Source organism: Clinocottus analis, unplaced genomic scaffold (genome assembly GCF_023055335.1).
Source record: "Clinocottus analis isolate CAN_PGR_092001 unplaced genomic scaffold, fCliAna1.0.p SCAF_9, whole genome shotgun sequence".
NCBI classification, from domain to species: domain Eukaryota; kingdom Metazoa; phylum Chordata; class Actinopteri; order Perciformes; family Cottidae; genus Clinocottus; species Clinocottus analis.
In genome coordinates, this window is record NW_027176251.1 from 17095973 (window position 1) to 17119224 (window position 23252).

A 23252-nucleotide genomic window follows, 5' to 3' on the forward strand; every position below is an offset into this window, starting at 1 on the left:
CCCCTGCTCGAATCATTGTTCTCTTTTCTTCACCCCCCTCCTCTCCTCACATTTCTCTGGCTCTCCCTGTAGTCTACAATATGAATGTGTTTCTGAAGACTACTACAGGGAGTTAGGACAGCAGGCCATGTGGGTGAACGCCTGCTGGTGTGATGTGTCGTACGGTCTATGGTGCATCTTTGAGCGGGGGTGTTGCAGTGTGGTTCACGCCTTCATGCTGACATGTCCTGTTTTTTTCAGTTTGGTAGTAAAAACACCTGAGGTAGATGTTTGAGGTCTCTTGGGGTTAAAGATTAATCTTGTATTATAAAGGTCTATGTGGTACACTGGAAAACTCTCCATCTTATTTTGCCAGTTTTAGCCTTTTAGTCAGATTAAAGTATTTCCAAAAGTGTAAAAAAAGCATTAAACATTCTAGTCTAACGTACAAGTTAGCGCGCGATGCCACCTGACTTACTACCTACAAAAGTAACAGTGCACATCATTAGCAAACTACGGTAGCATGTACGGTAGTATGTAGGGTTAAAGGTTACGCTAAAAAGAAAGACTAAAACATCCCAGCTAGAAAAGATAAACAGATCCAAGGTTTAAATTGTCTATACGTTTCTAAATAGTTAATTGTGGTCGCTGTTCTTAAATGACTTTCATTAATGAAAAAGGCTTTTTCTTTTTTAAAAGAAACAAATCCATTTAAAAAAGTTGATTTGGACAAGACATTATTACAGATATATAAAAAGATGTATAGAAAGAAGATTACGAAGGGATTGAGGTGTATGTGTAGAGTGTGGGGAAGGCTGACTATACTTAGAGTGGACAGGCGGATCATTTTATGTGGATACTCGCAAACACAGAAGGGGTTTCTGGGTAAATGTGGCATGCAGAGGCTCCTAGAGGACCCCTGTGCACACTTCCAAGTGCTGTGTATTTGTTGTCTTGTGCATCAAGTGTTTGGTTCTGCAGGGATTGATAACAAGAGACACTGAAAAGTTTCATTTTGTATTATTATGATTTAGTCGTATTTTCTCACGACAGAAATAGGTTTCCACCATTATTTATTTTTTTATTTCCTGTGTATTTTTGTTTGTTTTGGTAAACAGGGCCCTGCCCTCTCATGCACACATTCATGTTACGTCATAGTACGATGACAGACTCCTATGTGGACGCCTGCACACATCGTCGATTATTGTTTATGGACTTACAGGCACAGAGGCATGTTCCAGGCTTAACAGAGCGTTGGGGGGATAAGTAAAAGCCAAGGCAAAAAAAAAAAGAAGAAAAAACAACATTCGCTCCATTCAACCCCCACACACTTTGCTCCACTGCTCCGCTGGAGAAAAAAGGGGAATAAAATAGAGTGACCCTGCCACTAGCAGCTCTTTTTTCCCCCCACTGTTCTCTTCTTCCTCCCCCTTGCCGCGTTAAATCAAATTTCCATGTGGCTCCCGTATCTGTTGCACAGCGAGGTGATTTATCAGGGATGCAAAGAGCATGCAGAAACAATCTTTATTACATCCATTTCCTGCTTGTCAGCCGGGATCATGTTGGCTGTTCATTAAAGGCGCGGCGCAGGTGAGGAGAATGCATCCCGATGCCTTGATAGATTGTCTGCTCCCCTGTGGTGACAGCAGCTGGATGGATTGAACAGCGGGGGGCAAGGAGGGTGGAAAGAAAAGCGCTGACTCCGTCGCTCCCCCTGTCAGACACACTTTTACATAGCCGGCCAGTGTCATTTCTACCAAACAGCCGCACACGCAGACTCCTGACACTCTCTGGACTCGAGCCAGGAGCCTGCCTTAATGCATGGGTGCATAAACACCGTGATCATGATCTAAAAATAAAGAGACACACACACACACACACACACACCCACACACATTGGCTTTCTCTGCTGAAAACACCGGCCTGATAAACTCATGTGAGAATGAAACACATAAACTGCGACAAATAAAAAAAAGTATAATAAATGAAAATAAATATTCATTATGACACCAAAAAAATTACACTCATACATACAGGATCTTCTGTGTTGCTTGGTGACCAATTTATTTAGCTACCTGTCAATGACTTTGTGGCTCGGTGGCAAAAGATAATCATGATAATCATGCTCTTAGTTTGTGTTTCCTCACCAGCCGGCTGTGTGTTCAGAGGTCTGTGTGGAACACTTTTTCAAGTGCGTGGTGATTAGGGAAATTAAGGCCTGTTTTGTTTACACTGCATAGGGAAAATACAGTCAGTTTGCGCTCAGACTCTAGTAACAGTATTATGATAGAAGTCACTCCACCGGCGTGGAGCACAAATCACCAGCATGCCATACCAGTCAGTTCAGTAGGAATCAATTAAAAGCAAAAGCTGATCTTTTTACCGACAGTTTGGATTGCTTATTTTTAAGACGGCATTTTGGCAGCTGTTGGTCATATTTGGGGAGTATTTTGGATAACTTATCATTTGAATACTGTTATAATGGTAATGAGATAACAGCAGACCAGGTTCAGACCATGTGCTGTATCATGACATCATGGATTATCAGGAAAAATTACAAAGAAATGTACAATATAGTTCATAACTGAATTTTTCTTGGAGAAATGCACGGTTTCCGTCAGACACGGACACGCCGCACGAGCAGACAGAAGACTAAATGCTTTCCATGCTGGAGACTCACCTCATTAAGTCAATCAGCTGAGACTGTAGCTTCTCAAAAAATACTGCTCTGCCTCTTACAGCAGCTACGTAAGCATTCATAATCAGCCATAAAATGTTTTTATCACACCTCCTACATCAACAGATAAACACATACAGTATGACAACATACAGTAAATACAGGTCCGCATCTATATTGGGCTCACATTATTCCCTCAGTGGAGTGCTTTTCAAGGTACAACTATAAAACCCGACCATCTTCGTCTTCCTGTAATTCCTAGGACATAAAAAAAAAAGAAATGGCAGAATGTGTACATCTTCTATAGAGTGCAGTAAAGAGAGGTAGAGAGAAGACAGGATTGGCTCAAATTGATGTTTACCTCTATCCAACATGCTATTGCGACACTTTGCAAAGACGACACCATATTTAAAAAGAACCATTTTCTTGCTCATTGCAAATCAGTGGGACATTATGGGAATCTCTGCACGCTGAATTATCTTTGACTCTGCTTGGTTTTCTTTGTGTGTATTCCACCTCTTTTCTTTCCTTTTTCTCCCTCCCTTTCCCGGTCTAATTTGCGTCCTGGGCCTCTCTTTGTACCAATGACATGTCATGACAATGGCGTGAGCGCCAATCGATACTGAAGTGCTTTCGGGCCGGCCCAGCCAGGAGGGACAGAGGCCAGCGTTGATAGCCGGGTGACAGGGACACGGTGGGGCTGCCGTGGGAAAAGGTTGGGAGGGAGATTGGCGGGATGCCATTTCACTGATGAATCTATACGTTTAACTGCACTCATGGCTACTTTATGTTTTTGTTGATGTGCACTGTATGTGACAGTCACAGTGGCGTCAGCTGGTTACGATGGGTCCAAGAGCACGCCAGTTACCAGTTATGAAGCACACACACAGTATCGTATCGCCATGTGATCCAACAGAAGCTTCACATTGGACAATATCACCATACATGTAGCCTTAACTTTGTTTTGTTGTTTATTTTACCCCACCAGAAAAAAGAAACTCTCCAAAAGCAAATATATCAAAAAAGGCACCAATGTCTTGCTAATTTAAGATCTTCTTTTAAAAACAAGTATATTTGTAGGGTGAAAATCTGACCCGCTCTCCCACAGGCCAGCGGTACCATCTATATTTACTATTCATCAAACATGCGTACACGCACACATGTACAAAATGACCACAGATAAATATCATCTGTTCCTTAACGTGCCATTACATAGAGAGACACTCCCAAAATGCCTTACAGTGTCAGAGATAGAAAGGAACGCTGCCTTTTTATTTTTCTCAATTTATCGGTTACTCTATAAAACCTGAAAATCAGTGATAAACCTCATCAATATCATAGTGCTCAAGGTGATGGCATCAAATGTCCAACCAGCTGTCCAAAGATATTTAGTTTACTTTAATGTAAGACCATGAAAAGCAACAGATTCGCACATTTAAGAACTTAAGTGTACCATTTCTGTCAATTTTCTTTGAAAAATTACTTAAAAGAAATCATTATCAATATTAACCCACTAATCAACTAATCAATTGACTTCATGTCTTGTTACATAGTCACCGTGGTGAGACGGTGAGTGATGGAGAGAGCACGACTGGTCAGGATCTCCCGACTGTAGTCGTTGCTACCTTACAAATACACTGTATAATCAATCAAACGTGTCTGATGTGTCAGAGCTGAGAACGCTATATTGCCACAACATTAACGTGAAATTAAACAGTTTGGAAGAGTACAATTTCAAATTGTTTTGCAAGGGTCATGCTGAAGTCCATTAAGGTACAGTAATACAATTAATGTAATGCAACCATATCTAATGGTGCAACAGTGGGACAATAGTCTGAAAGAGGAGCGTCAGAAGCAAACCCGGCCACGAGCATGCAAATTGAAGGTGGCATGGTGAATGTGATTCGACGCTTGCAGAGGGTCGACCTCTGATGCCAATTGCATTACCTCTAAAAACAGAGGGATTGGATTGAAGGGCGGAGATAGAGGAGGAGGGGGCTTTCACTCAAAGAAACATAATTTATTTCATTGTGATATCAAAATCAATAGGCATCGATTGAAAGGTGGCTAAAGGTGAGCGCGTACACAATCTTTCAGCTGTGAGAGGCAGACTGTCTGAGAGGAGGAGAGACAGAGGAAGAGAGGGAAGAGAAGAGAAAAAATTAAGGGTTCGCCAGAGGAAAGAGTCACCTCATACTTAACAAAGAGGGAACAGGAAAATGAAAGAAAGAGAAGGAGAGAGAGAGAGAGAGAGAGAGAGAGAGAGAGAGAGAGAGGGAGAGGGAGAGAGAGAGAGAGAGAGAGAGAGAGAGAGAGAGAGAGAGAGAGAGAGAGAGAAAGAGCTCTTGCCCGGTGGAATCAATACAGAGAGGTGGAGCAAAGTACAATAGCCTCGGAGGAGAGGAGATTCAGTGGTGCAAGTCAAATACTCTGTCTCATACACATACATATACATTAACACACACAGACACAGACACACACACACACACACACACGCTTGCTCACCCCTTCTCTGAATCCTTTTTACTCTTGCTTTCGCCTGACATTTCCCTCTATATCTTTCTTCTATTTTATTTCTTTCTCTTTTTCTCTGACTTGCTTGCTCATTCTGTATCCGCCCTCCAGCCCTCGCCACCAATAGCTCTCCCCCGCCCCCTCCACACATGCCCGCACACACACACACACACACGCACACACACACACACACACGCACGCACGCACACACACACAATGAGTAGCTGTCTGTATGCAGAGGGATGCACAGCGAAGAGAAGGCCTCCTGTCCACAGCCGTCCACCATAATAGCAGCATCTTCCATCAATAACAGACAGCAAAGTAAGAATTCATACACAAAGAGACGTAAGTGGACAGAAAAACACACACACACACACACACACACACACACACACACACAAATATGCCATATCTAGGAATAACGACACGTTTATAAGACATTTCCTCCACTTTTACACACACTATGGCGTCAGAGCCACTTGGTTCATCCAAGTACAAAAGTGTCACATGAACACTTTTACCACACACATACCAAACAGCACACTCCAACGCTACTCCAGCTCTATCAGCACTTGAGACTAGTGAGGCTTCAATTAGTTCTTGATGAATGAGCTCATAAGATGCCGCTCTCTCATTTCCCTTGTTGCCAGATATCCCAGCAATCAGAGAGAAATGAATTCTCATTGTGGCGTGACTGAGGCGAAGATGACGATGGTGGTGGTAGTGGTGGTGGAGGTGGAGGTGGAGGTGGAGGGTGGGGCGGGCCACCAACATAAATCAATCACCTTCTCCACTGAGGGTCTGAGCTCAGCTTAATCACCGCAAACTTGAAGAGTCTTTGCAATCCTAAAATCTATTTGAATAGCACACACCACAGCAAATGCAAGAGCAAAGTCTGCAATAAGTAAGATATGTTTATGTTCCAGATATTTTCGTTTGCTCTTGGCCTTATTGTGATAAACAAATAGGTGTACGCTCAAAATGAAGCTTCCAGCTTGTACACAACCATAAAGTATCCATGTAGTACTGTGCAGACTAATATTTGTGCTTCAAAATATGCCATTAACAGTGTCAGCATCATGTGCCTTGTGTACACATTTTAAAGATGTTGCCGAAGAGGTGTTGCAGTGAAGGTTGGACTCACCATCATCAATGATGCTGACCACCACGCCATCCCCGGTGATGTTGTTGATCCACACTGGCATCACATTCAGGTCAAAGCCACTGGAGTACTTGCCCTGTGCAAACTAGACAGACACACACACACACACACATACACACACACACACACACACAATTATCACAACTTGAAATGGACTATGACAATGAGATGTTTATTGTTGAAAATAACACACAATGCATCGCTCACTCGCAGTAAGTTTACGGTCACTGCATGCAAAGCCAACATTTTGCCAGAGCATCGTCATAGGGGTTTTTTGTTTTAGTTTACCGGTTTGTATATTTTTGCTGTGGTATTTTTACATATCCGGTGGCAGAATTTTAGTAATCTTTTTGTAATGTAATTTCACTTGCGCTTCTGCCTGCTCATCCCTGTGTAGAGCATGCATCGGCATCATCCTGCTCTCCATCTGTGTGACATGCATTTCTAACGTCTCCTTTTTCCCCATGTCTACCACTCATGACCTGTCCTCTAGATGCTACTGCGGCTTCCTGCTCCTGCCGACCTGCCCGGCTGCTCAGGCAGTCATGTACTCACCTGCGGATTACATTTTCTTCCTACTTATGATACATTCATTCCACCCCCGACCTCTTCTCTGCATTACACTGTTATGCTGCAGGCCCAAATAATTGATAATGGAACAAAAGAACAAAAACACACACACACATAAGATTACAGTGGCATCTGTGTGCTTAAATGCTGAGTTAACAACGCTGCGGTATGTTGCGTTACCGCACTGTGCCACCCCTGCATGAAAACAAACTGGGCCAAAAGAAAGACAGAATATTGATATTGATATTGAAGACCTGGTGGAGAGGATTCTGCTTTCTGTACTTGGAAAAGGTATTACAACTGCTCTCTCCATTTCAAAATGTTTGGATGTGTTTACGCTCCAGTCATGTTGATGACGACAGCACTTGTTGCAAGAACACTTTTGCCGATAAAAGAGGCAATTTTAGTAATTTAGCAAATCACCTGTTCAGAAGTATATAGTCAGGCTGCTGTTCTCTTCTTAGTAATCTGCTGTATGTACAACAGTTGTCCTAACCTACACAGTCATTGCTGTTTCTACTCATTAAAACATCCTTTGTCCGGGCATTGCTCAATTGTCCAATTTGGACAAGAAGAGTCAGCATCCTCACCCCATCAGGAAAAATGTTGTTTTCTTGTGGTCTACATAGTGCATGTGAAAATATTTTCTGCAGAATCTGTATTGTGTGTGCATATGAATGGACATATTATCTCACATAAACATGTGTTAAACTAAATATGTGCACATCTTTGTGTATGACTGCACTTAGACACAGTATGTGTGTTCAGAGTGCCCATAAGGAGCCCAGAGAGTTCTTGAGGAAGTCACAGAAACAGATATTTTATCCTTGTGCCTCAAACCACAAATCCACCCACCTTCAAACAAGCACACAAATCTGCACACACATTCCACAGGAAAAAAAAAATAGCCATTGTTGCAACTCCCATGAGCTTTGGTGGCCACAAAAAGAGCATTAACTTAAAAACACCATCATACAAATATACACACACCAACACTGGACCAATACAACTTGAAATGGTCAGACATACACACAAACTATACAATTAAAAACAACACAATAGATGCACATACAAACAAATAAACACTCATAAAGGAAATGAAAATGTCTTACTAAAAAAATGTCAGCAGCTGCCCATATACATACACACGACCGGTTTGATATTCAAAGTGAGTTTTTTAAAAATCTCCAACAATGCGGGGATACAACTGCTCTGTAGGGGAGGGGTGTGTGTGTGTGTGTGTGTATGTGTGTGTGTGTGTGTGTGTGTGTGTGTGTGTGTGTGTGTGTGTGTGTGTGTGTGTGTGTGTGTGTGTGTGCGTAACACTATCTAGTGGTCCTCAAAGTCATTACACGTTCACAAACAGTGAGCCGATGAGCAATTTGGAGACATTTTGAAAGTCCACTGTTGGTCATGCTTTAAATCATGCTGAGATTGTGTCGAAGAGATTCTACTAAATGTATTTAAATTATAGCAAACAAGGGAATGGCTCGAGCATGGATTGTAGCGTCTCAAAAACACATAATTCTTTCCACAAGCTTTCAGACTGTCGGGTAACAAGTTACATACTGAAGGAACCAATCTCGTTTTAAAAGAGTTGTTACGATCATTTTATAAATGAAATCATTCATTTTCAATTAAATGCATCATTAAAAACACATCTAACATCAGGCCTTTTGTGGTCCCTGACCAAGCTCAGGATTTTATTTCAATGTTGCATTGTACGTCTGTCCTAAATATACTTATATAGGAATGCAATCTGTTTGTTAAGGTACATTACAGAATAAAAGATGCCCACTTGTACTGTGCAGAATGACACAAGTCCATGTTTGTTGGGACATCGGGTCAAAAGTTCCCTGGACGTATCCAGATTTTTTTTTTTTTTTTAAAGAAATACGCTAAATGTTCGTACCGGGAAGTGATAAGAATGTATTAGTGTTGTTTTGACCTCATTACAGTTTTGAGTTGTCATAAACTGAAGCACATCTTCCAAGCATGTTCTCTGTCAACCCTGGGGCCCAAAAAACCTTTGAAAGAGAGGCAATCTGACTGTTTCACACTCGGATTCCATAAGACCCAGTGAGTGAGTCACAGCCTGATGGGATCAACAGAACGACATCATCTAAAGAGCAAAGACGCGATGCTAAGGTCCCCAAACATTCCTCTCCCGGCTACACCTTGAAATCCTGTCCAGGCTCACAAATCTTCTTCAAGTTCATATTAGTAGACTGGAAGGGCAAACTCCCATGAACCCCCAGGGGTAACGATCCACCAGCCCAGTCTGCCACTCTACAGCCACTGACCCCGACCTCCACGCGACACTTCAGCATCTCAGGGAGGATCTTATCGACCCAAGCACGGCACAAGGAACTTTTTGAAAACCTTTGCAACCTCTGCCAGGGATATGGTTGAGTCTTCCCCTGAGTCTTCAAACTCTGCTGCCTTGACGGAGGACCCATTGGTCATGTTCAGGCGTTCCTCAAAGTGTTCTTCCTCCCCAGGCCTGCTTTCCTTTCCTGAGTCATCTAATAGTTTGCCATAATTTCCTTGAGGCCAGCTGAAAGTCTTTAAACATGGTCTCCTCAAACTCCTGTTTGGCGGATGAGCGCAAACAGTCAGAGACTTCCTCTCAGCAACTCGCAGTTGCATAGAGGCGATGCTCCAGTTCCCCTGATAAAACTCCAATACAGTGCCGCTCATCCATGGATTTGTGTATTCGCACAACTGCCTGGCACCTCTCACCCTAAAAAAAAAAGACCAGCCTTACTCCAGGACTTTGGCTCCAAAATCAATTCTATAAGGTGAGCCTAACTTTATCTAGCTAGTGATGCAATGGATCATAAAGCCCAGTTTGGATCGTATCACGGATAGGCTCACAAATTGTATCAACACAAAAGAAAAAAAGAGCAAAAATAACTTTAAAAATCCCTTTTTTTTTTACTAATTTCCAAGGCTGTGGGCTTTTTCATTAAAATCATTTCAACCGCTCTGAAGTCAGTGTAAACCATGATGGATAAACAAGTCATAATTCCATTTCGAACATCAATTTATGTTGTTGTGAAAACTAACAAGTGGATTAATTCAAGTTTCTCACCAACACTACATTTTACAAGATTACATGTGAACACATCCTAATAACGTCATGATTTACCTACGCCCAATACTGACTTTCACCAAACAGAGCCTGAACGCATCATAAGGTCACCTTGCTTCCTGTTGTCAATTTAAACACGGAAAGCATAAATGCTGATGTCCTTATCGTATAATTTATTTAATATTTGCAGATATCAACATCAGTAAAACTTTATTTGACACTTTGATGGTCAAGGTAAACGGCAATTAATCCGTGGTTCACATACGTGCCGAACTGTGGGGGTTATTCATACGGATCACGGATGGACATCGATTCGTTAGAGCACTACTCCGGACCAAACCCCGAGTGTCAAGACTCAGCTTGTTGGCCAGCATCTGGTGGCTAATTGTATTTTTTAATGAGTGTAGGATAATACTGCGGACAGCCAAAAAAACAAATAATTGAATGGTACAAGATGAAATTATGCACGGTGGTGTAGTGGCTAGCACTGACGCCTCACAGCAAGACGGTCTGGGGTTCGGATCCAGGTCTGGCAGGTCCTTCTGTTGGGGGTTTGCATGTTCTACCGTGTCATCATGGGTTCTCTCCGGCTTCCTCCCGCAGTCCAAAGACATGCAGCTTAGGTTAATTGGACTCTAAATTGCCCGTAGGGGTGAAGGGTTGTCTGTCTCTATGTCTGCCCTGCGATGGACTGGCGACTTGTTCAGGTTGAACCCTGCCTTCACCTATTAACAGCTGGGATCGGCTCCAGCGCCCGCGACCCTAAAGAGCAAGCGGTTCGGATAATGGATGGATGGAAGATGAAATTATTGTAAGTGTAAATGTGGTTTCTTTTTTTATTCAATACATTTCTAAAAGGTAACAAGAGAGTCTTGATTCATGTACTGTCTGTTATTGTAGCTGTTTAATCTGTGTTCACCAAAGTTTTAAAGTAGGCCATGGGGGTTGGGAAACATCGGTAAGTGTTGCAATTCCCCTCTTTGCAATTTTCTCTCTCTAAAAAAAAAAAAAAAGCATGTTTGCATTTACATTATAGAAAAGAAAATACAATAAGTTATTGTTTTCAAAATGACTAGTAAGGTAGACACTTGTTTGGTGGAGAACAATAGTCCATTGTTGCAATTTAGGAAAGTATGCATGTGTATGGGAATGTGGGAATGACAGAGAGAGAGAGAGAGAGAGAGAGAGAGAGAGAGAGAGAGAGAGAGAGAGAGAGAGAGAGATGTATATTGAGGAAGTGCCTCTGTGTGTCTATGCATATGTTTGTTCATGGTGGGTTGCATCTAGGAAGCGGTGCTTTGTAGTGTGTGAGAATAAAGCAGATGAATGGAGGCATCGAGCAAGCGAGTGTCCACCACAGCACGAGGACATGTCATGGGGAGTGTGTGCACGACGCACACACACACCTGTGCAAAAAACAGACATAGACCTTTGTAAACTTGGATATAAGCCACAGTGAGGCATCTTGAACACTGACGCTCTCTCACACACAGACTCTCACACCCAGACTCTCACTCTCTCACACACACATGCGCACACACTCTCACACAAACACACACACACATACACACACACACACACACACCTGTGCAAAAAACAGACATAGACTTTAGTAAACTTGGATATAAGCCCATAGTGAGGCATCTTGAACCTGACGCTCTCTCACACACAGACTCACGCTCTCTCTCTCTCTCTCTCTCTCACACACACACACACACACACACACACACACACACACACCAGAATTGTAATCATTCTCTGAAGCACTGGAACACAACCGATCCTATCAGTATGTGTGTATGCGCACCCACACACACCCCCCAATATATATATATCGGGGTGTGTGTGTGTGTGTGTGTGTGTGTGTGTCTGTGTGTGTATATATATATACATATATACATATATATCTATATCTATATATATAGATATAGATATATATATGTATATATATATCTATATATATATATATATCTATATATATATATATATATATATATATGTATGTATGTATATACACAGAGGTGTGAAAAAAAATCATGCGAGAGAAGAACATAAAACAAAAACCAAACACTTCCTCTTTACAGAAGACATGCATGCAGACACATCAACAACAAAACAATCTCTCTGTCCTCTCCGCCTTTATCTAAGCTGCCCCTCAGCTTTAGCTCTCTCACACACACACACACACACACACACACACACACACACACACACACACAGCATGTAAAGATAGTGTATGGATTTTAGCAGCTTTGAACAAGCTCCTTTGGTCTTAAGCAATAGAGTCCACTTGTCTTGTGTGTGTGATTGTGTATACTGCTCACCCATGATGTACACACGCTTGTAGCAAACATATACACCACGCAAGCTCAAACTCATATACACACACACACACACACACACACACGTCACACTGGTCCTGGCAGGCTACCAACCTTGAGCAGATTACTGACCCTCAATCAATATCCACATCCACCAGAGGCTGATAAAATACAACAGAATGAGAGTAGGAGAGGAGGGCGAGTGAAAGAGAGAGAGAGAAGAGAGAGAGAGAGAGAGAGAGAGAGAGAGAGAGAGAGAGAGAGAGAGAGAGAGAGAGAGAGAGAGATCAACTCAAGAAATATCTACATTTTTCTTGATTATTGAGTTAAGGACGATTTTCTTCCATTGTTCATCATGTAATCACTCGTATTCGTAGGGCTGTCTGGGCATAACACTTAAATATGTTGCTCGTACCAACCCAAATGTGTCCAGGAGGGAGTGGTACTTCCCCCAGGTGAAAAACTTTGACCTAATTTATGCATAGAAAATATGGATAATACAAACAAAGCCTGTAAATGCAGCCGTTAAATATTTTTTGCAACAATTTAACTAAAACAAATAAGATTTTCATCGCCAAACATGCTAGTTTTGTATTGCTGTTGTTCTGCACAAACACATTTTGGCCAAAGCACGTGAACAAGATTCTGCTGAAGGGATGAGCTTGTCTTGTTTCAGCGCAGTTTGTGTCAGGGTTGCGCCGAGCCTCATCAATCCTCGACATCTGTCTCAGTTCAACATGGACAACCCCATTCACCTCCTCTCTCTCTTTCTCTCTCTCTCTCTCTTTCTTTTCCTCCATAATCTGGGTACCTCCCTCTCTCTCTTCTGTCTCTCTCTCCAGTCACACATGAAAGCCTGCCTGACTTATGCCTGTCAGAGGAACATCCTTCACCATGAGGACAAGGGCTGAGAGGAAAGAGAGGAGGCTCCCAGATAACGCCAATGAACACAAAACACACACACAAATACTAACACCCACCAGTTCCCACTGCATGAGCCAGAGCGGGTCATTGAAGGTGAGGGACTGGTCACTCTTATCCTCCCCAGGCTGCCTGTCGGATGCAGACTCTCTCCTCTGGGAACCTGCAAACACACAGACCCATCATGTGTGGATGTGTGTGTAGTTTTTTTTCTTCTTATTTTGAACTCTGACACCAGGAAGTCCCTGGTCTCCAACCAATGGTGAAAGGCCTCCCAAATTCCCCTTTTCTCCAGTGAGGTGGAATACTGTCGGAGGATTAGCATAGCATTAGCATAGCATTAGCATCTCATTACTGCTGCACAGCTTGGCTGGCTGTCTGTTGATGTGCTATCAGCTCATCAAGGCTTGCACCTTTCTCCCCATACACTACATGCACATTCATTGGCACTCTATCTTTCTTCACATTTTCACCCTGCACAGCACTCCATCTCGCTGCCATCCACTCCCTCTTTCTTTCTCTCTCAGACACACACACAGACGGACGCACGCGCGATGGATATGAATCAGCTTGTTTCATAATATGCTGTATGCGTTAGGAAACTAATTAATACTGTACCAGTTGGTAATGGGAATTCCCTTTTTCTGAAATGTCTTCAATACATTATGGCACACAAACATGCATGCATATATTTAAAGCATGATTAATTAGGGGTGAAATGCAACACATATTGATCCCCAACCATTTGATTTGGTGACTCATGAATCAAATATTTGCCTTCACGTTAACCAAATACACTTTAATTAGGTCTAGGTCTTAGCTGGTTTACAACATAAATTCTATGCACGAGTCCCAAGATGTATAACTCATATACAGATTGCTGTCAGTATGGTCAATATAAATCTCTGATCTCGTTTAGATCCATCGAACCTTAGGCAAAAGCATTTTCTTATTTGCATTTAAACTTTCGTCCTTTTTTTTGTACGGTGGGCTCATTCCATTCAGATTCTGCGAAAGCTCCTTGCTTCAGATAAGAGCGCGTAAATGACCAGCGTAAACATGATGAATGCCACGAGTGAGTAAGTGAGCATGAGTTCATGAGAATTGTGAATTAACATAATTAACGCTGTAGTAGTATATTAGGCTATGTTTCCTGCCCCGTATGCCCTATATTTACATCATGCTTTCAGAGAGCCATAAAGGAAAGTCTATTATTCTCAACAGAGTCAGCAGCAGAATTTAGGGACCTGCTGTTAATGCCGTGACACCTGAGAGTCGTACTGTCACTGAAACAAAGAAGAAATGGTTTAATGAAAATGAAAAAAACAGGAGCTGGGTTAAAGCCATTTTACAGTTTGAGATGTTCGTACTGATATTATAGATATTGTGTGCTATACAATAGAATTAATAGCCAATTGAAATTCAATTTTGACATAGATAGGTTTAATAAATGCATTTAGAATTACACTGGCCTTTATTTCAATTTGCAGAGTCAAACAGGATAATAACCATTAGCATAAAGTTCATTTATGTGGGGATTTCAAACTCAAAATGTATTTAAAGTAATGACATAAGCAGTATATTAGTGAAACATGTAAACTAAGATAACAGCAGACTAATTACACATGAATCTTAGGAAAGATTTGGACAACTTATAAATTCTATTTGTACCAAAAGAAAATTCAAAATATGGGAAATTGATGCATGCCTCGGCAAATGTGTTTGTACGAGTGCTTCTTGCATGCTTGCATGCGGTCTTGGGGTACTATGGTTTGCAGTAAGGACAAAAACTATGTAACGACATTGTTTAACCAAACCTGGGTAAGTCTCCGAATACAGACAATCAAAAGTGCGAAACCATCTGCGATGACATCATTTGAGTAGATGTAGTGTCTGATCGCTGCTGTTGGTCTATAATGTTGAAGTCTATACTGGTCCAAAATGTTGTTTTAATGAACAATCAGCTGCGGTCAACAAGAGCAGCAATATGAAAACTATATATTATCAAATATTAAGTCTAAGTCATAGAAACCACTTCCAAAAAAAAAGAATTTACATTTGATAAGAGATCTCCCAGCACGATCCTAAAGATTAGTATCAGGGCCAGTCAGGGCATATTTTAAAGGATCTATATCGGCAAAAACAAAGCCAGTCGATCCTTTATTTCTTTGACTCTACTGTGTTTTGTCCACCTTGGCCTGCTTATGATGCAGCTTTGCTCTCCTTGATGCCAGTGTGAGCACAACCAAAGCTCTCATCATCATGAGTCAATTTATGGCAGAACAAAGTCCACTCAGAAACACTTCTGTACATGAGGTGTTTCTGTAGTGCCAACAACTCCAACAGACTGAGACGTCTTCCCAGCTGGTGATCGCGTCCAGTCTGAGTCTTCTGGTTAAACTTTCAATCATCTGTCTATAACTAAAATGAATCAACTTAATAGTTTAAAATCTTGACCTTCAGTATTTATAATAAGTAATGAAGAAGTGCCAAAGTCAGTCGGTTACATCTGTTACATCAATGTATATCAATGTAATAGGTATATATTTGATCAATATAAGTAATTGATTAGACTGGATATCAACGAGTGGGAAAAGTTATCTTTCCTGTTTAAATGTTAATGTAACGTCAGACATGTGCCAGTGGGCATCACTGTACTTGTGTCTGATGATCGCCTCTCTGTCAATAGCAAATATTACTTGAGGACCAGTGATTTAGCAGTTATACTAAAGTATACATCTGCTCAAATGTTCAAAGTGTGCATCAAGAGTAAAGTATATAACTGGTCATTTATTTATGGACTTTAAAAAGGATAGCTGAGAATTTGCATGCAGGTAGTTAATTGTCCTTTTATTGATTTATTTTGATCTTGTTTTAATTGTCAGACTAATTAAACAAACCATTAGAAATAGAAGCGACCCAAGCGACAAAGTGCAAACCCACACATCCTGACACAACAAATTTATAATAAGATGGACTGATGAGAGAGTAAAATGAGGGTCTTAATTCCAGTACAAGGTACGGGAACCCATAATAATAATAAAGTAATTATTTCTTTGTCAATCCTACCACGCATACAGCAATAAAATGATAATACTATAATTGCTCCTACTAGCTATGAGCTGGTAAAAATGTGATAATTGAGAAACAAATATCGCAAATCTGTCAAAGCAGGTAATACAGCAGAATTTCTCAACAGCTCCTCTAGTTTCACCTCCGCTGTGTGCGTGTCACAGTGTGTTACAAAAGCACAGTGTGTTTACTTAAAGTAATCAAAATCTGTAAATACATGGGATGTATTCACTTGATCTTCATTTTTGACACATTTTCCTTCTCACTACGTTGAAATGGGAGGGGCTTTGCTGGAAAACTAACCCGAACCCATGCAAAGAAAATATTTGTAATTCACTGACCGTGATGTCAATTGTACTTTTTGTAGAAATAAAACTGAATCACTACTCATCTATTTAACAGCAAAAAATTTGCAGCAATATTTTTTGGTCTGACGTATTTCCAACATAATAAACACAATCAATCTTCCTTAATCTTTTTTTTTACTCTTTTCCTTCACAATTTTACTTTTTAAAGTTACATCAAAACAAAAAGACAATACAATTACATGTTAAATTGTTTGTCACTTAAAATTCATTAATCAGCTTTATTGTATTTTATTATTTATTCAATCTTGTGTTTTTTCTATTCTACATGACCTTAAGTAAGATATTATTTTACTTCTATTTATAAAATGTGAATAATTTGAGGGAAAAAAAATATTTAGAAATAGTTGTGAAGTTGTTATATTATGTCGCCAGGCCACTGTCAATCAAATTGGGTAAAACCACACCCACACAGTCCAGGTGTTGCACACTTCTGAACCGTAACGTTGTCATTCATGAATAATTCATATTTGGATAAATAGTTTGGATTTGAAACCATTTTTTTAGGGGCTTTAACCCACTGTAGTTGAGCAAAAGCATGACTTTACGCTGGTAAAAAAAAAAAAATGCAAACGTACCGTCAGTGGTTCTGAGGTCCAGTGTCGTCAAAGGAACCCGCTTCTCTCTATAAAGACTGTGCTGCCTCTGCACCTGCTGAACCTTGAAAGCAAAGCACAGGAATAAATTACTTTGGAGGAAAATATGACATAATGCTGACTTTGGCCAATCATTATAATATTAAGACATTTAACTTTTCTGTTTGTTGCATCAACCTCCCTTCTGTAAGTTTAGTGTCCACACCTGGCCTTATGCACATTTTTGAAGTCTTGTTTCAGCTTTGTGTGGATTCATGTGTGGATAAAAGCAAAACAGTGAGCAAATGAAATATATTGGTTTTATTGGGTTTCATTCTACTCTAGTACAGGGGGAGAATCCAGCGCAGAGGGACAGTTGGCTATCTTTATGGAGGAGAGTGAAAGGTTTCCTCTTCATTAGTTCAAAGAGTACTCGCTCGCTCTCTCCTTTGCAGTCCCATTGTCCTGGGTTAAAAGCAACGAAAAATACCCCCACCTCACCTACACCTCTGTCCTCGAGAGCACGCATGCACATGCACTCACACACATGCATGCACACGCACGCACACACACACACACACACACACACACACACACACACACACACACACACACACACCCTTTCATAGACCGCTGCTTGCAGCTTTGATCTGATAAGAGGCTGGTCCTTGTGAAGGTGGGCGCACTAAATCAAACAGCGGATCACAGACACACGCACACAAAACGCACACATATCAGTGTCAGGCCACTATTGTCCTCTTACACTTAAATCAGAGTGGAAAAGGTTGAAAATAAATACTACTGAGAGGCGGCTGCCGTCTTTTATGTCCTAAAAGCCTGCTTGCTTTATTCCCCCTTCATGTTCTTCAATTAGACTCAATTAACAAGAGCTGGTCTAAACTATCCAAGGAAGACAAGAGTAGGGTAGGGGGGAGGGGCTCTTAGAGCCAAGAGCGCTACATGTGTGATATTAAACACAGAAGACCTCAGACAAGAAGTGGATGTGATTTGTACAGTTCTGTAAATGTAATCCTATTTGTATTTACATTAGGTGTATTGATTCAAGATTAAATTTAACAAAAACAATAATAATAATTTGCTCAGTGTAATATTTGGATTACACCGTGTACACATTTTAAGAGATGCTTAATTAACATGAGGAACGAGATCCTTTGTTTTGTAAAAGAAACTGGAAGCTTATCATCAAAATGCATGCAGATTTCAATTGGAACAAGTTCATGTGTCAGTGTCAAGTGCACAATAATGATACGCTGGATATTAAAGGTATGTCGCTTTAGCAAAGCTATTCTTCAAATGTCACAACAGAAATAGGTTAGAATAGGGTTAGCCCTATTGGACTCAACTGAGCATACTATGGACTGACAAATCACAGTTTGAACCACTTAGTAGACTGCAGAGGGTAAAAGATGAATGGCAACCCAAAACGATTTAAAATGTAAATAATAAATGCAGTGTCTAAATTATCTCGATTAAAATAGTCATTATTTATGGAAATAATGCTATTTTGAACAGTCATGTATCTTACTAGTATAGTACTTCGTATTTTCATCATTCAGTATGCAATAATGCAAAAACTAAAAATACAATGAACAAACTAGAAAAAACATTAATAATGACTCACCTTTCAAGACTAACTCAATATCTGCACATGCGTTCATGTAAATGTCATAATGCCAACACAAACTCCGTCACTACCAGAAGTGACATCATCCAACCAAAGAAGCGCTGTGACCTTATCATTGGTTTACAATGTCCGGTTTCAATGCACACACGCTTTAAAAGTTTCTAGGACATAAAAAAAACATTTGTAAAAAAAATGTTGTACATGATATATATGGATGAGGGATGTTTTTCAAATGTATTTTTATTTATGCATTGGTGGGCTTGGATCATGGTGGCTGTCCATGCAGGGATCCAAACTGAAATTCAATATATTAAAAAGGTGCATGTTCTGACAATGATTCAATTATGTCATTCGTTAACCATTTCCCCCAGACGCCAGTGCATTCCAGACTTGTAGGCTGCAGTTCTTTGTTTATCCTGTTTGTCTGATGCAAAAATGCATCACTGTAGCTATTAAGCTTACCCAATCACAATTTCTTTGTTGTCACTAAATGTGCACCAATACTGCCCAGAAAGAGTTGGGGAAAACATTTTTTTCTAAAAATGGCACATTGCACGATGCAACCTATTATACTGTATTTGTTTGTAATTTATATATTTAAAAAACTAAGATACGCACATGCAGACAGATAATAAGGACGTGACTGCACATGTGTGTGTGTGTGTGTGTGTGTGTGTGTGTGTGTGTGTGTGTGTGTGTGTGCCCCAACTACCTTGTAAAATCCCTCCAGCCCCTCCTCTGTCGGAGCAGCCAGGACACGGTGATCAATACACATGATAGGGAGCTAATCGCTCTCTGTCAAACCAGGCCCTGCCAGCTACTAATGGCACACACTCACTGGGGAATGTCTGCGTGTACGTGTGTGTGTGCATATGTTTGTGTGTGCACACATATTTGTGTGTGTGTGTGTGTGTGTGGACCTTAATGGCAGATTGAGACTCTTTAGGGAGTGTTGCTCAAGGTTAGACTCAGGGGACGAGGGGCAATTGACCACACTGTCTGTGACACTGACCCCTCTACTGTCAGCGCATTCATCATCTAGCTGTGACATATAGGCAGCGCACACACACACACACACACACACACACACACACGCAGTACAGATAGAACCACACACATACACACAACATCACTAATCAGAAAGGCACATTGTACAAACAGAACTTATTTCAATGCCTGCAACTTCAGCATCAAATGCAAAAGAAGCTGACATTGCTCCTTTCAAAATAAAAGCTTGTTTGAATGGAAAAACAGACTGACTGACTGGTTTGAAATCAGTGAAATATAGACAAAAGGTAGGACTATAAAAAAAAAGGAAAAAATGACTTAGAAAAAAATATTTTCCAGCAGCGAGGAAGAAAAGAGCCGTGGAACATGATTGAACGGCTGAGGTAGAACTGACAGAGGGACAATGTGCATGTGTGGAGGTGGAGGAGAAGAAAGACAGTAAGATGGAGGGAGTGAAAGTGTGTGTGTGTTCACAGATATAGCTCTATAGAACAGAATTGATTGATTGAGAAGGTGTTGAGGAAACACAGAGAAAGGTCTGGGTCTGGAAGTGTGTGTGTGTGTGTGTGTGTGTGTGTGTGTGTGTGTGTGTGTGTGTGTGTGTGTGTGTGTGTGTGTGTGTGTGTGTGTGCGCACCAGCACACATAATACTCCCATGTCTCTATATGAATGAGTGGATGCGGTGGATGGCAGGCAGCTGCAGCCGTGTGATACGAGCAGAGCTGCAGAGATATCAACGCTGACATTTTGGGCTTCACTACCCACCCACGGCCCCCTGGGAAAGCGATGGCGATGGCAGCGGCAGTGGCCACTTGTCCCCCTCCCCTCGCACCCCAACCCACCTCACCCCACCTCCTCCCCCTGCCTGTCAATCACAACGCCAGGTCTCCTGAGGCTTGGTCGGCCCTGGCCTGGCCCTTGCTGGACCCATGATGCCACACAGCAGTGAACGCACCACATGACCAACGAGCACCCAGACCCTGATGCACCACTGTACCTATCTGGACCTCAACCTTCTCCCCCCCTCCAACATTCCCAACCCCACCCATCTACTCTCTGCCTCTTCATTCAATCTCTCATCTATAGCTGCCAGAGTGACATCCCCGACCAGAGAGACAGAGACAGAGAACAAGAGAAAGAGAGAAAGAGAGAGAGAGGGTTGGGGGTCTTACCACAGACTACAAGATGAACAGTAAAACCAACACAGAGGCACGTCGAAAGAAGAAATGTGTGGGTTCTACAGTAGCAAGCAGCAAGGGTAGAGAGAGAGTGATAGCGTACATGGAAAGAGAGGACAAAGATTAGAGGGAGATACACTTTGGCCCCTCCTCTAGCCTTCTCTTAGGGAACCTCTAGGCCTTGTCTCCCTCCTCTGCCTAACCCTCCCTCCGTCTTCCCCCACCCACCCACTCGCCCACACCCCCGGGCCCTCTGGTGTGTTGCTCACTCCATTGTGTCAGCCTTCAGAAGTGCTCAGTTTGAGTGGCAGACCGTCACAGATCAGTTCCCTGCTAAAGCGGCCCGGCAGGCCGGGGTGACGGGCCAGGAAGGGATCTAAGTGGGGTTTATCAGCGCTTCTTAACGCCTCTCCGGCTCCCTGACACAAAAGAGAGGGGGTATTAAACATCTAAAGCAAACCAAAAAGCGTGAAAGCTCCTTATAGGGCCGCGGGATTGCGGATGTGACTGGAGTCTTTAAAAAAAAAGAAGAAAAAAATAGCAAAAAAAAGAATGGAAAATAAGGAGGAAAAGCACACAAATGCTTCAGCGGTGAGACTCCATTGAGGGAAATCATATATCCTATGTGGATGGAAGGTTGAGTGGGGAAGAGAGAGGGAGGAAGAGAGAGAGAGAGAGAGAGAGAGAGAGAGAGAGAGAGAGAGAGAGAGAGAGAGAGAGAGAGAACTAGCTTAATAATGCTTTGTAGCTCACCACCTGTATTTTTTGTAAATGATAATCTTGTGTATTGCCATTAAAATTGAAAATTACAAGTAAATACATTGAAAGTATCCAAGTATAACCAAAATCCAGGCAAGTCAACGACAATAAACCTCAGTGAGTAATTTTAGTCTCAGATGGGTTGAATCTCCTTCTCTGTAACGAACGTTCAAACACACACAAAGCGGCTTCAGGACCAATCATCAAACAGTGAACAAAAGAACAGGTGTTCAAAAACGAAGTCGGTTTAACAATGTGAATCTATAATAAAAGGAACTGCACAGAATTAAATTAAACAAGATTTCCAAACACTGCAAACCTAGCAAAGCAGTATAAACACACTAAATATAGTGATGGCGGTTTGTTAGCTAATTGGACAATGCAACAACTTTACTTCAAATCATTAACCAAAAAAACATACTTGAAAGAAAGTAATATGATATATCTTTCCGTTGAATAGATCAGGACATGTGTGAGAAAAGATTGGAGGGTCAGAAGTGACGTCAAGAGTGGGGACAGGTTTGACCTGTATTTACCCACCGATGTGAGACACCTGGGAGACGAGACGTCGACCCTTTTCTTGTCATAGTAGGAAAAAGCAAAGAAGCCACCAAGAACAACAATGGCTGACATGTGGCTGCTTCAGTTTCAAGCTCCCGGTGTTGTGCTGATGTCCCGTCATGGCTCACTGGGACATTTCAATAGAACTGAGCCATCGTAAATGTTATTAGAAACAAAGTCAACATGTCTTTTAAAAATCTACTAATTTTATTTAACAATTTAAATTTAGATTTTTGTAAAGGACATAAAACCTGAATAGGGCTGCTTATAGCACCCGTCCTGTAGAGGACATATTGTGGGCACAATCTGACGGATGCATGCAAGTCAACCCTACTCTCCGAGTTCAGGTTTATCCTGTCCGCCTTCGTACATACATGCAAGTATTTTTGCTATACGTGAGTAAATAGTCACTAATTTCTATGTAATAGACACTCAAAGCTTCCTCTTCCATATTGCTTGATATCGGATCTCAAGAGTGTTGCTTGATGGTCATTTTTTATAAAACGAATCGGTGGGAAAAGAAAGCTGTGAATATGCATGAGGTCGTTCAGTTGATTTGATGACTCGACCTTGACATAATCTTCCACGTCTCCGTCCATAACTTTGTTCTATTGTCTCTGACTTTGTTCAGTTGTCTTTTACTCTCATTACTAAAGGCCTCGTCGCTGCTCGAGTGGCGGTAACAATAAGGCGCCGCTTCCACGCGGCTGCATCTTAAACTAGCTCGACAAGACATTAAGACAAAGAGAGCACACACATAAAAATAAATAAAAAATAAAAACACACTAGAGGACCGGGGCAGTGGTTGTCTGTATGTGTGTATTGAGTGTGTAGCCCACCGGCAGGTACCA

General features: G+C 41.5%; 1 protein-coding gene across 2 annotated transcripts in view; it reads right to left on the reverse strand.

Moving 5' to 3' along the window:
* LOC137780738 (proprotein convertase subtilisin/kexin type 4-like) overlaps window positions 1–23252 on the reverse strand; it is a 162589-nt gene that overhangs the window by 115821 nt on the left and 23516 nt on the right. For both annotated transcript variants that reach the window (XM_068568930.1, XM_068568929.1), the window contains 3 exons: window positions 17254–17335; window positions 13298–13401; window positions 6315–6417 (listed from right to left, as the gene is read on the reverse strand). In XM_068568930.1, the coding sequence (XP_068425031.1) occupies window positions 6315–6417; window positions 13298–13401; window positions 17254–17335 (289 nt within the window). The remainder of the gene's footprint in view (window positions 1–6314; window positions 6418–13297; window positions 13402–17253; window positions 17336–23252) is intronic.